The 12,986-nt window shown below is 38.8% G+C and overlaps 1 protein-coding gene across 2 annotated transcripts in view; it reads left to right on the top strand.

Annotated features, from left to right (window-relative positions):
• GREB1L (GREB1 like retinoic acid receptor coactivator) overlaps window positions 1-12,986 on the top strand; it is a 61,651-nt gene that overhangs the window by 17,622 nt on the left and 31,043 nt on the right. For both annotated transcript variants that reach the window (XM_059815450.1, XM_059815449.1), the window contains 8 exons: window positions 734-868; window positions 2,771-2,908; window positions 3,246-3,365; window positions 5,101-5,238; window positions 6,964-7,149; window positions 9,765-10,091; window positions 10,955-11,083; window positions 11,663-11,797. In XM_059815450.1, coding sequence (XP_059671433.1) covers window positions 734-868; window positions 2,771-2,908; window positions 3,246-3,365; window positions 5,101-5,238; window positions 6,964-7,149; window positions 9,765-10,091; window positions 10,955-11,083; window positions 11,663-11,797 — 1,308 coding nt within the window. The remainder of the gene's footprint in view (window positions 1-733; window positions 869-2,770; window positions 2,909-3,245; window positions 3,366-5,100; window positions 5,239-6,963; window positions 7,150-9,764; window positions 10,092-10,954; window positions 11,084-11,662; window positions 11,798-12,986) is intronic.

Genomic DNA, 12,986 nt, shown 5'->3' with positions numbered 1-12,986 from the left:
TACAGTTTTATACTGGGCAAGTATTAGAATTTGTTTGTTCTTCAGTTTATCCATCTATAAAATAGGGCTAATATTTCTCAGCCTTGGTAAAGTGCTCTAAGGAGTTGCTGTTTGTTAATTCATGCAAAGAGTTTGGGCTCAGATTCAGTCATTTCTTACTCAGACTTATAAATGGACATACACTTTTCGTAGCCTTATAGACAGTTTCTGCCCTAAGTCAAGCTCAGCTGTGTCTGACAGAGGTTCGATAACTTGTTCTTGAAAATCTCAGGAGATGGAGATTCCACAACCTTTTTAGACAACTTATTCCAGTGCTTATTCCCTATGCTTGCTGGGGGCAAGTCACGTAAGCTCTTTGCCTTAGCTTTCTCATCTGTAACATGGGATAGCCGTGTTTACTTGCGTACCTCACAGGGGTATTTTGAGGAGCAATGAGATAGCCCTTTCTGTGGTTAAAATATGTTTTGAGTGTATGTGAATACAAAATATTGTGAAAGAGATCAATCAGTAGATTATGAGATTCTATAGAAATGCCCAGTTAAATGTTAAAACTCCTAAGACATACCGATATATGATGATTTCTTAGAAGTGTAAAAAAATTGTTTGCATTATATACAGAGATGAGTTTAGATAAATGTGTATGACTGTTCATGTGTATATAATACAAATTATATATGCACATACATATATATAATTTTTAATCATTACTTAATTAAACAACTTCTTTTCTCAGATTCTTCTGTATTCAGTCCAGCAAAATCATCTTCTGCTGTTAACTTAAGTGGAACTCAAGACCCATCACGGAACAAGAATATTGTGAAACCTCTGGCTCTGTCAGTACAACTCATAGGAAAGACATTTGCTGCAGGTACGGCTTTGCTTTCCAGGATAGCTGAGAGCCAAGGGAATTATAAGCTTAACAGCCAAGAAATAAGGAAGTCATCTTTTTGGTGGGAAAAGGAAAGGAAAACATTCATTACACTAGCATTCTCCCAGAGTCTTATATTCTTGCAGTCCTCTGCACAGAAATTTTCCATGGCCATTACTGTCCCCAAACTGAGCCACACCTTGGCTTTCAGATTTGACTTTCTGGTAAAAGCGCATCTTTGCACGTCCTAAGATATCTAAGAGAGCGTAAAAGTCACCTCTTGATATGACACTGATTCTTGCCTCAGTAATTGAGAGCTGTGTGTTGTTCTGCATTTGTAACAGGTATAGTTCCTCCAGATACATCTAATGGAATTTAGTCTCATTTAAAGGAGTTTTAATATCTGTGCTGTTTTAATTATTTATTTCTGTATTGTGTGTTTAATAAATTAGAACCCCCAACTGTGGCCTCTAAATCCCTCACTGGTACTCTGTTGTGATAGTCTGATTGTTTATTACTTTAGCTGGTTAGTCCTTTAAGCAATGAAAAAAAAATTGTCACACTTACTACAGGGAAGTGTGCTTGAATAAGAAAAAACATAAATTTATTTAGTCTATAGATGCACAGGAGCATTACGTTTTATACATGATGTATTACATCTGCTATTTTAAACAATATATATTGTTATATATACATAATATTATTATGTTGTATCTAATGAATCATTAGCAGTTCTTTGTGTAAAATACCCTTTTCACATCCATACTTGTGTAAGAAAGATGCACTGAAATTACTTCCCACCATTTCAACCACTTCTGTAACTGCCCATGTCTGCCATATCTGTCCATACCAGATCGTTGACTCAGAGTAGAAATGGGGAGCTTACAATGGGCAAGTGATGTTATTCAAATTTGCTGACTGGCAACCTGAGAATCTTGTGCCTGAATTTATTTGGATGACTGTGGCTGGAGAGTTCCACATTATATTGTTTTAAGCCAAATACCCACATCTCAAACTCTCTCTGTTGCAGCTGACATCAGCAAGCTGCTGCACCATCTCCTGCTGTTGCTTCTGGAATATGTTCCTGGGAGTGAAATCCTTGTGGAGCTGGCAGATACGGCAAGGAGCTGTAGTCCCCACTGGGCTCCATGTCTGCTCTATGCAGTTTATGCCATTTTTTTTTCTCCTGCAAAAATTAGGCTCTGAAAAAGAATAAGAAGGAGCTCAGAAGCGTGAGGATAACTTCTTGTGATCCTCTGTTGTTGTAGTTTCATTTTGTGATCTGGATATAGTGGGTCCTGCCAGGGTGTCAGACCTGCTGGGACTGGAGGATTGTCTTAGGCAGAGGCAGCAAAATTAAGCGTAGTTTGACTCAGTAATGCTCAGAGTATGTATACTTCACAGCAAACTGTCCTGTCTTCTCTCCCCAGTCTCCCTTGCTAAAGCTTTAGATTAGAGCCCTGTAGTGAATTACTGTGTATGCCACAGGGATGACTGGCAGAAAAATACATAGATGCAGCAGAGAGGCTTAGAAATCTTTACAAACTGAATTCATTATGTGCATTTTTAAAAATTTCTAGTGTCTAAAAAAGTGTGTCACAAACTTCCCAATAATTTTTTTTGTGTGTAATTTTTGATTTTATTTTAGTGGGGTTTGTTTTGGATTTTTTCTTCCACCTATCCTCCCTACCCTGAAATCCGGAGACCCCATTTAAGGTTAGGATTTTGCAGCCTGTGCCCAAATTATTCTCTGCCAAGTACACTTCATGCTTTCCCTGGAGTATGTTTCTTTCAGTCACGCATCTTGCCCTGTTCTTTTGTGTCTGCGTGGGGCTGTATTATTTTGTTTGTTTGTTTTCAAGATTGTCTCAAGCCATACGCTCTGTATTTTATTATACTCAGCTCCTCTTTCACTGCGTGCCGCTGATGTTGCTAATGGAAACACTAATGGAGGAAGAAATAATGTATTGAGTTCTACAGTCTCTCGGCCAATGCCTCACTCGACATCTCCAAGCCCTGGCTGTGCAGCTGGAGACCAAGGTAAGGAAAACCTCTCTGTTCTTTTATTTTAAGCTGCACTGGCTGTTGAGCCTGAGATTTGTGATTTTGTTCTTCTTCCCATCATTGCTGTTTCTGCAATTTGGTCTTTAAGATCCATTTGTTTTTTGGCATGACCATTAATGATAACGCTGTACTTTTTAACACAAGTAACAACATTTTTCACATCATAGTCTGGCTTCATATCAATATAGGTGTAAACCTCTGACATTCTGTGGTGTGATACCAGCTCAACACCAATGTGAAATGGAAATGTGGGCTGGAATCTGGTCCTTTGCGAGGATGGGGTTTAGAATTACGTTTTTGCTTTCCTTCTCAGCATCAATGTCCAGTTCTGGACCACCAAAGAAACGTCACCGGGGATGGTCTCCTGGGTCCCCAGTCCCTCCTCCTGGTTTAGCAGTACCTGTTCCTACAATTCGGCCTTCGGCAAGAACAGGTAAAACTTGAATCATACAGATTTCATTTGTAAAAAGCTGTACTCAGCCAGACCAGTAGCCCTGTGCTGCTTCTCTTAAGTGTTGCACAGAAAACATAACAAAGCTTGTTGAAGTAGTTAAGGACACAAAGGAGAGTTTTTCAGATGCCGCAGAAAAACACACATGATTGCCTGGTCCTTGTTGCCATAATCTAAGATGGGACAATGGGAAAGTAAAATTATTGGGGGAGAGGGAAGAAAGGAAGAGGAGAGTAATATTATTAAGGATCCAAAGCTATCTAAGTCCCCCAAATGTAACTCAATTCTTCTAAAATTGTGCAGGTGTATGGATATGTGAACATATTTGAAGGATTTCCATTAGCCTTCACCTTGAATGTTGTGTCTCAGTCTGGTGTGGCATGCTACAGAAACAGTACACTCAGTTCCTGCACAGGAAAAAGGGCTTTATATAATTTTGGCCTAACAAAGGACACTGATGTCCAGTAGGTCATTTTCAGTTTAAAGCATGAAGTTTGTGAGACCAGATGTCTGTTGTGCATGGAAAAGCTGTAAGAGAGATATGTAACATCATGATATGAAACAGGATTAAATACGAGTATGTGTGAATACTCATCAATATCCATGTAGGTACCTCTTTATACATAGCTATCAACAAAACTGTTCACTGTTTAAGCACTTTTCAGTTGTGGGATTCAGAATACTTTGTAAAGGGGAATAAACAATTACTTATTCCTGTCTCTATAGAGTGGGAGAATAAATATACAAAGAATTAAAAAACCATTTGTCAATATGCACAATATATTTTTAACTCCGCTTTGGAGGGCTTGAGATGTTTTGGAACTGATTTTCAGAGATACTCATCATGGGAAGAAGGGTTACGTGGTAGTGCAGGCCTGCCTACTTGAGCAGCTCAAATCAGTCGCAGCTTTTGTAGATTTCTAGCTTCAGAGACCTGCTGAAGATACATGATATAAGGCAATCTCCTCCCATTTGTTGAGTTTGTCTCCACAAATCCACTACCTCTGCTGTGTACTCCGTTTTCCATGAGTCTTCCGTGGTGTTTTTTCCTATTGGATAAAGAATTCCACTGCTAAAACATATGCACGCACGCATTCATTCACACTGCCTATGATGCTTTTCTGTTGATGGCATTGTTTGAAAAATCTGTTACAAACCACCAAATGAAGCCTGAGAAACTTCTGAAGCAGACCTCACGCTGAAACCTGATTACAGATTACAAAATTCTTGCACTTTGTTTCTTTTTACTTGTGAAAGCTGCTTTTGCTCTTTCATGAGTAAAGCCTAATTTTTAACCTCGTAGCAACTAAGGGCAACTTTGAGATTTTGGCCTGTATTTGTTTTCCTTATCTACATATATTCTGTGTCAGAAGTCACAGCAGTCTCTTCCCTTGTATTGAGAGGCAGCCTCCATCTTAGAGGTGGCCTTTTGGCTTAGTACTTGGCTTTGTTTGAAGATGCATATTCAAACCTGTGTTTTCCTCTCTCATTCCCACCAACAATACAGTGGTCAGAAAAAGTTTTATTTTAGGGGTGGGGCTACAGGAGGATGTAGGCTCTTAATTTAAATTACTTAAAAATATAGCAGGAAATGCAGAGACCTTTTGAATTTTATTACAGTTAGTGATCTGCAGTAATTTTTTTTTATTTGTTCATACGGCCAAATCACAGTATGAGCCTTTTAGTAATGGAAGCTTCTCTTTTCTTTATTTTATAGAGCCTCTTTTGTCAGTCCCAGTTCCTCAATCCATGTTAACTGGAATTTTACAGCCTCAACCCATCCCAGCAGGGGAGACTGTAATAGTTCCTGAAAACCTGCTGAATAACTCGGGAGTCAGACCAGTGATTCTGATAGGTAAGTCTTAAACTGGGGAATCAAATGCTGCATTTTGAATAAATGCATGCTCCTCTGGGAGAAAGGGGGGTTTTATTTCTTTTTGTTGGTTCTGGCATTCAGTACAATACAAAGTCAGTTTGTCATTGGATAGTTTGCTTTAGTTGCTCAACACTTAAAATTAAGTTAAGTTGAGCGATTTCTGGAGAACCTGATTTGCAAACGGGTCACAACTAGGTCAAATTTATACAAAACCTCTGGCCAAATTGAAGTTTTATACAAATAAGATTTTTGTAAAATCCAAGAATATAAATATTTCCATGTAATGAAAATAGCTTTCCAGTGTAAACAACTTACAAAACAAGCAAATATTTCCTGCAGCATTTATAGTCCAGATCTTGAAGCCCAAGGATTCTGCATGAGAACCAGAAAATCTATTTGAACTGTCTAATCAGAAGTGAATCATACTTTTTGTCTTTTGCAGTCCATACTTCTTCTAAGCGACTGAGATAACAGATCAGGCTTTTAAAATCCGTTAGCTATATAAAGTACATTTAGAAAGACATTGCTTTTACTTTAAAAGTATGACTCATAACTCAAGCTGAGCTACTTGGGCATACTATATAACAAAGATGGGTCAGCTAGTACTGCCAAAATTATTTTGGCTCTTTAAATCTTTCTTCAGTCCGGCATCATACAGATGGTTGTATAAAGTAGCTTCAGTCTTAACAGAACATGCTTATGGATACAATCCATGGAATAATTTATCATTCCTGAAGAAATTGAGAAGTTCTCCAAGCCCTCACTTGCACAGACAATCCTAATACACACAATTCCCAGAGAATTAACAGGGCTGTGTACTAGTAAAACCACCAAGGATAGGGTTACACTTCTGGTTTGTTTTGCTTAGTGTTGTTTTCTAGAAGCCTATTCTAAAGCTCTAGCATGGTGCTCTTAACGGTTTTCAGAGAAACACTTCCTTATTAAAGATGAGGGTGCCTACAGTCATCAGCTTAAGTGCAAATTGAATGCAGCCCCTAGGCTCTTGGAGAGTTGCCAGCGAAGTCCTCAGTTAGGCTAAATGTTAGTGGCCCTGAGAAACAGCGTCCTATTAATAGTACAGAACCAGATGTACCCAAATGGATGGGTTTGACAAAATCTGTGTGGAAATTTTTTTAAAATGAAAACAGTCTCAAGGAAAAGAGGATTTAGCCTGTGCTCATGTGCTTTACCTTACAGAATAGCATGTTTAGTTGTTGATGTTTATTTAACCTGTTTATGAAAACGGAATGGAAACGTGGCAAAAAGTGAAATCAATCACAGCAATACCACAGTGGCTGAATCAATGCTAATGTGACTTATGCTGCTTTTATAATGTTAAGATCAATGTACTTTTGCTTCCATTGATTTTTCTTTTTTGTACACTGTATTATGGAGAATCTATATTTAAAGATCAGGGTAAGACCCAAATAGATAATATTCTCATTTGTATTTGGATATCAATAATTATTATCCTGCTGGTGTGCAGTTATTGTTAGTTTTTGCAAATCTATGTAATCACTTGTTGTAAAATACAGCAAAGGATCACTGGCCTATCTAATTTATTTTGTAAGCAATTATAATGCCAAGAACAGTATATTTTGCAAAATAACATTAAAGAGAAGTTTGGAAATGTATACATTGTGCAAGATTGCATGTAGTGGCATATTTTGTGAATTTCTGGGGTGTTTTTTTCTTTTATCAAAGGTTATGGCACTTTACCTTATTTCTATGGAAATGTTGGTGATATTGTTGTAAGTCCCTTGCTGGTGAATTGCTACAAGATTCCACAGCTGGAAAACAAGGATTTGGATCTCTTGGGTTTGACCAGCAGTCAGCTGCTAAGTGTGGAGAATATGATACTTTTAACTATTCAGTATCTTGTGCAACTAGGTAAGCAATTTGTCATAAGCACTTGTTTTTATTTGTGACTGTCCTTTTTTCTCCCCACCTTCTTTATGTCCGTTTCAGAGCCAACTTTCTGGCAATTTTTGTGCCTGGAAGAGGTAAGTGGCTCCATCTAGTGTGTGTGACTTTGCTACTTCATTGATCAGACTGAAGAAGTGAAGTGAATTTAAAGGCTGATACTGCTTCTGCTCTCCATATAGGGATTGACAAAGGGTCACCTTTGTGAAAATGGATTTGCAATGTAGATAACTCATTTGCTTAGGGTATCAAACCATCAGTTATCACAGCTTTTTCTAAGGACACTCGGTCTGTTTCATTCAGTTTTGTGACAAATGCTGGCAGATGTGTGATGGTCATCATTGTTTTCATGACAACACCGTTTACATGAAAACTACATTTGCTATTCAGACTAAGGCAAGTGATTCAGTGAATATCTCATTCTTGTAAATGCTTTTGAAATGGACTCTTCGCAAGTTTGAGGGCAAACCAGGACACCACATTTTCTTCCTCTTATTGCAGGTCCAGGCATTTTTCCTTACCTTAGAGTAAAAAACAGCAGTGTTAACAGCAAGGTTTTAGAAGTTAAAGAATAATGCAGGGTAGTGTTGGGAAACCTCTCACAGCAGTCTTAGTCTTAACTTCAGTATTTGAAAAGATGCTGCTTATCACAGGGGAGTGTGAAATTACTTCTGTGATGACCACACTGCCTTTCCTGTACTGGGTTTCTGCTAGGGCATCTCTAATACATAATGGTATGAAATGTGCAAACGTTTCAAAAGAAGCACAACTGCTGATAACCCTGTAATTGGGGGAGCAAATGTGCTCGGTGCAGGTTTCACCCATGGCTTCTTATACTTTGTTCTTGTCCCTTAATGCAGTACTGTTACAGACAGGAAGGAGGCCATCTTCTGTGTTGCAATACTAAGAAGTGACCTGTTTGCTTTATTTATCATTCTCTGCCTTGATAGTCCATTCAATGCCATGTTAGAACAGACAGAGGGGTTTCTTTCTTTTTTACAGGCTGAATGTTTTTCTGTTGCCCTTCTCTCATTGGGCTTAAATTTGTTATTTGAGGTTTTCATCTTCATTGGAAAGTTTATAGAGTCTGCATGTTAAAACAGCTGCTTCACACAGTTCTGGATTGATAGAGGCAGCTTGCGAATTTCCTTCAGAGAAACGTGTAGCCAGCTGATACAGCATTTCCAATTAAACTATTGAAACTTACTGAGTCAGTGAACCACACTCCATGAGCAAGTCCAACCTTAGATGGATGCAGCAAGTATAGACTTGCTGCAAACTAGAGGAGGCTTCATGCAAAGCTTCTGGAGCTGAGCTGAGCTGTGTCTAGTGAGCACCATGTCTTCAGCATAAAGTAGTTCCCTTATTAGCAGGTGTTTAGTTTGGCTTCGGTTCTTAGCTGTGCAAAGCTGAATAGTTTTCCATTTGGCCTTATGTGGAGATGGGCGCCAGCACTGTAAAATGAAAGAGCCTAATGAGGAGAAAAGTAAAAACATTCTGCAGAGCATGGGGATCAAAAAATGTTGCTGGTTTGAGTATCGCTACAAACTTAAAACTGTTGGAATTGTGACAGTTGCACTGAACTGTAGCCTTTATCCCGTGTTGTAAAATCAAAGCAGATTAAAGATGATTGGAGGGCAGCCAGCTTCAAAAGTTTTTGACGAGAAGAGGCAAATACACACATAAATTAACAGCTTATTCATGTAAACCTCTTTTTTTCTTGAGAAAGTAGGACTAAAAAGTTATTCTTTCTTCCAGAGCCTATTGTGAAAGAGGAAGATAAAGGCAAAGATAAAAAGGCAGACAGAAGAACGAAATAGATACTGTCTTGCCTAATTTTTTCAGATCTCACTACTTGTACAAAATATGTTTGCAGATGACTGTGATCACAGATCATAAGAATATTATCTATGAAAGTGCTCCTTTTTTGAAAAAAGATGTATCTGAGAATTCCTTTCAGTTCTCCTGTAAGATTATGACATTATTAATTGTAGGATAATGCTGTTGTGTTTTCAGAAATGAGCTGAACAATCTCACAATGATATTACAAATCAAAGCAAACAAAATAAGTGCGTTTCTGATACTTTCATTTTTAACCTACTATGAAGAATATACACAGTTAAAGCTGTGATTGTGAGCCATAGCAAAACAAAGACCACTTGACAGGCTTTGTCATACTGTATGGCTGTGATTAGACTGCGAGGATAAGCATGTGGGTTTTCTGCTGTAAAAACATATGGAGGATACATGATTAATCTTTCTGTTCCAGGCAAAAGGCACATATTTTCCCACTCCCTTGTTTGTCCTACCAGTTTCTGAAGGTAGAAAAGCTAGGAGTGAGATGGAATGCCTCATTGTTAAAAAAAAAAAAAGGAGATAGTGGGAGAGAGAGGCTTCTAATATGAAAAACCAAGAATAAGCCGTGTGGGTAGATATCCACTGAGTAGCAAGTGGGTTTTGTAAATGTAAAAAACATGGTGAAGGAGCTTGTCAGATCAAGACAGACATGTGATTATTCCCAGTTCAATAACATTTTGATATGAGATACTGTTCTTCTGTCTGTTTGTTTGTTTTCAACATAGGTCCTGACCAGATACCCCTGAGGGAAGAATTTGAGCAGATCATGTTGAAAGCTATGCAGGAGTTCACTCTGAGAGAGCGATCCTTGCAAATGAGCGCACAGTGTATCTCTGTGTCACCAGGTCAACTCCCTTGGCTTGCTAGGTTAATCGCTAGTGTGTCCCGGGACCTCGTGCACGTGGTTGTTACCCAGAATTCGCTGGCAGAGGGCATCTCAGAGACCTTGAGGTCTCTCAATGAAATGAAACATCAGCAAAAGCTACCAGATTATGTAGTTGCCATTTGTGCCTCAAAGATAAGAGGAAATGAATTTTGCGTAGTAGTCCTAGGTGAGTATATTTGCAGTACACTTCAAACACCAATGCAATTTTGCTGAATTAATTTTCTTGAGTTGTTATTCAAGCTTTTAAATCCCTTTTGTTCTTTCTATTCTCCTTTGTATTGTTACACTGCAATGTCACAGTTTACTCTTCCTCCATCAAGGCTTGGAGTACTGATGTCCATGAGGATCTAGAAAAATAGCTGTATGCTAGTCATTATTACTCCTTGAGTGTCCTGAAACTTTATTGTTTGTGTGGATACCTTAGAAAATATCTTGAGGTGACCCAGTGACAAAATAGTCATTTTGTCTTTCTTGTTTGTGTAACAGCTGTGCTATTTCACATGGCGATACTGGATAGACCACAGTCTTCTGCAGACCACTGCAGAACATGCTTTTTATCCTTTTTGCCGTGTTGATTTTAAATTCTGCATTGGTGACTGGCTGTGATGTTTGTGTGTGCATGAATGTGTCTGGATGGAAGTGAATTTTGACTAGTCATCTTTCCTTTGTAGGGAGATAAATCAGTAATGTCAATTTTTTACTTTTTTTCACACTAGGGATAATTACTTTTTCATATTTACTCAGAATCCTCCATTCCATCTAAGGTACAAATACTTATTTTGCATATCATTTGTCACCCAAGTGTGCAAAACTATGGGCAACAGCTTGCAAGGGATGTGCTAAACTGATACAACTAATTCTCCCGTCACTAGTGAAATAGACTTTAGTCTGCTCTCCCAGTCTACTGGGTAAAGGCAGTGGCGATCCATGACTGAAGATCAGTGTGCCCCACAACTCTAGGCTGAAAAGGTTGTGTTGATTGTGCACTGTGTTAAAGATGGCTCTTGCTTTTCCCCCCCTCTTCTCCAGGTCAATATCAATCTAGGGCCCTTGCAGAAAGCATGCTTACCACCAGTGAATTTTTAAAAGAGATCAGTTACGAGCTCATCACAGGGAAAGTTAGTTTCCTGGCATCGCATTTCAAAAATACATCTTTAGGTGAGTGAACCTAAGACACAGAAGTTCTAACCAAGACAGTAATTTCTTTAGGGCTGGTGTGTCTCCTGTTCAGCAGTTAAAGCGCACATGAATACAGCTCTGCCCTCTCCACTGAGAGGCATTCTTTCCTTCTCTCCATTCACTGTGTGTAAAGGAGTGCTCGTCTCCTTCATCCGTGCAGCGCGAGCTACTCACCCTGTGACAAAACATTTTTAACACTGTTTATACTGCAGAGCACCCATAAGTGCATGAGTCTTTTCTTGTTTGCACTTTTAGCACAGGTTTTAGAGGTTGTTTTATAGCGTGTGCTTCTTTGTAATCATCAGATGTCACCGGTAGCTGTAAAGGCACGGAGCTGAAATTATTCAGCTGTGGTTTCTTTTTTTGGAATTCATTCAACTGGCAAATCAGTAAATAAAAGAGAAAAATATTTTCCCTCCCTCTCTTCCCTGTATCTCCAGTCCCCTGCCCCTTTGCAGATTCAACACCAGCTATGTGAGAACATGTGTGTATGTAATGTTCTACATAATTTGTCTGAAATCGCTTCCAGATGATTTGGTGTTGCTAATTCTTATCTAGGTGATGATTTGGACAAGCTGCTGGAGAAGATGCTACAGCAGCGAGGGGAAAGTGTCATTATTCCTTTTAATGGAGATGTTAGTGAGTGTGTGTCATCTCAGGAGGCAATTGCCATGGTTTCTACGCAAGAACCAGGTAATTTTTTTACACGCAAGATGTGAAATAAGCGAGTAGTTTGTTAAATGTCAAAATGTGTGTGTCTCAGAAGAGTCTGAGGGCACAGCTGCAGGCAGTGTGCCATCCTTCAAATATTAACACTGCCAGCTGAATGTAGCAATACAGCAGTCTCTCAAGCAGAAAATCTCTGTAGTAACCTTCAGCAACTTTTTTCCCCTATGTTTTATAATTCCTAAGCTAAAATATGGGATCTTCTGTTCTGCACTAGGCAGAGTAGAGAAGATGTTCTGTACTAACATTGACAGTGTGGACTCATCTCACCCTTTTGCACCTAGAAAAGGAATGTAACCTTGGGCTTAAGGCAGAGGGGAACTGTGTTCTCCTTCTGATCTCCTCAGGTGTCCTACTGTATCATAACTTTTGATATTCCTTACTTCCCACATGTAAAATGGTAATAATATGTATTACAGACTTGTGCCCTGAGGCTTAAGCTTTTAGGCAAAGTGTTTTAAGATCTTGGACTGAAAGTGCTAGGCAAGTGTAATCTATAATTTGCTTATTTGAGATGTGTCTTATTCAGTGTAATGTGATGAGATACTTAGGTGCAAAAGATGAGCTAGGATTGCCTGTCTAAAAATGCTAATTATTCTTTTCCCATTTTAGAATTCTATCATTATTCAGAGTTTTAACCATACTTTCCTTTACATACGACAGTAATGGTAAAAGATACATTGAGCTGCTGTGAACAGTGAGATTCTTTTAGGTCTAGTATCAAAGCAAATTCAACCTCCAATAAAGCTTTTCCCTGTGAAAGAAAGGTATGCTCTTGACTCACATTAGTTGGCTTAACTTAATCTGTTCAGCGTGAGATCTGAACGAAAGCAAGGTGGTTTATAGTCTCCACATGGATCAGAAGATCCAATTAGGAAGGCTGCCAGGTACGTTGTTCTGGCACCCCTAGAAGGACAAGTCTTGAGCTTCCTCACAGGGTTAATTTGAATGGAGAACAATCTTTTGATTCTGCGTTTTTTTTGTTCTTACTATGTAATGATGTGCAGTGGTGCTTTTTTAAACCTTCATGTTTTCTCAAACAATTATTGAGCTACTGGAAATCTGCCTGAATTAAAAAAAAAAAGAGAGGTAAGTCTCCTAGGCAGTGAGAGGGACCTTTCTCCCAAAGCAGATCTACTGAAATGAACACTGAGGC

Source organism: Gavia stellata, chromosome 3 (genome assembly GCF_030936135.1).
Source record: "Gavia stellata isolate bGavSte3 chromosome 3, bGavSte3.hap2, whole genome shotgun sequence".
NCBI classification, from domain to species: Eukaryota; Metazoa; Chordata; class Aves; order Gaviiformes; family Gaviidae; genus Gavia; species Gavia stellata.
This window is presented reverse-complemented; position numbering and strand designations above follow the sequence as displayed.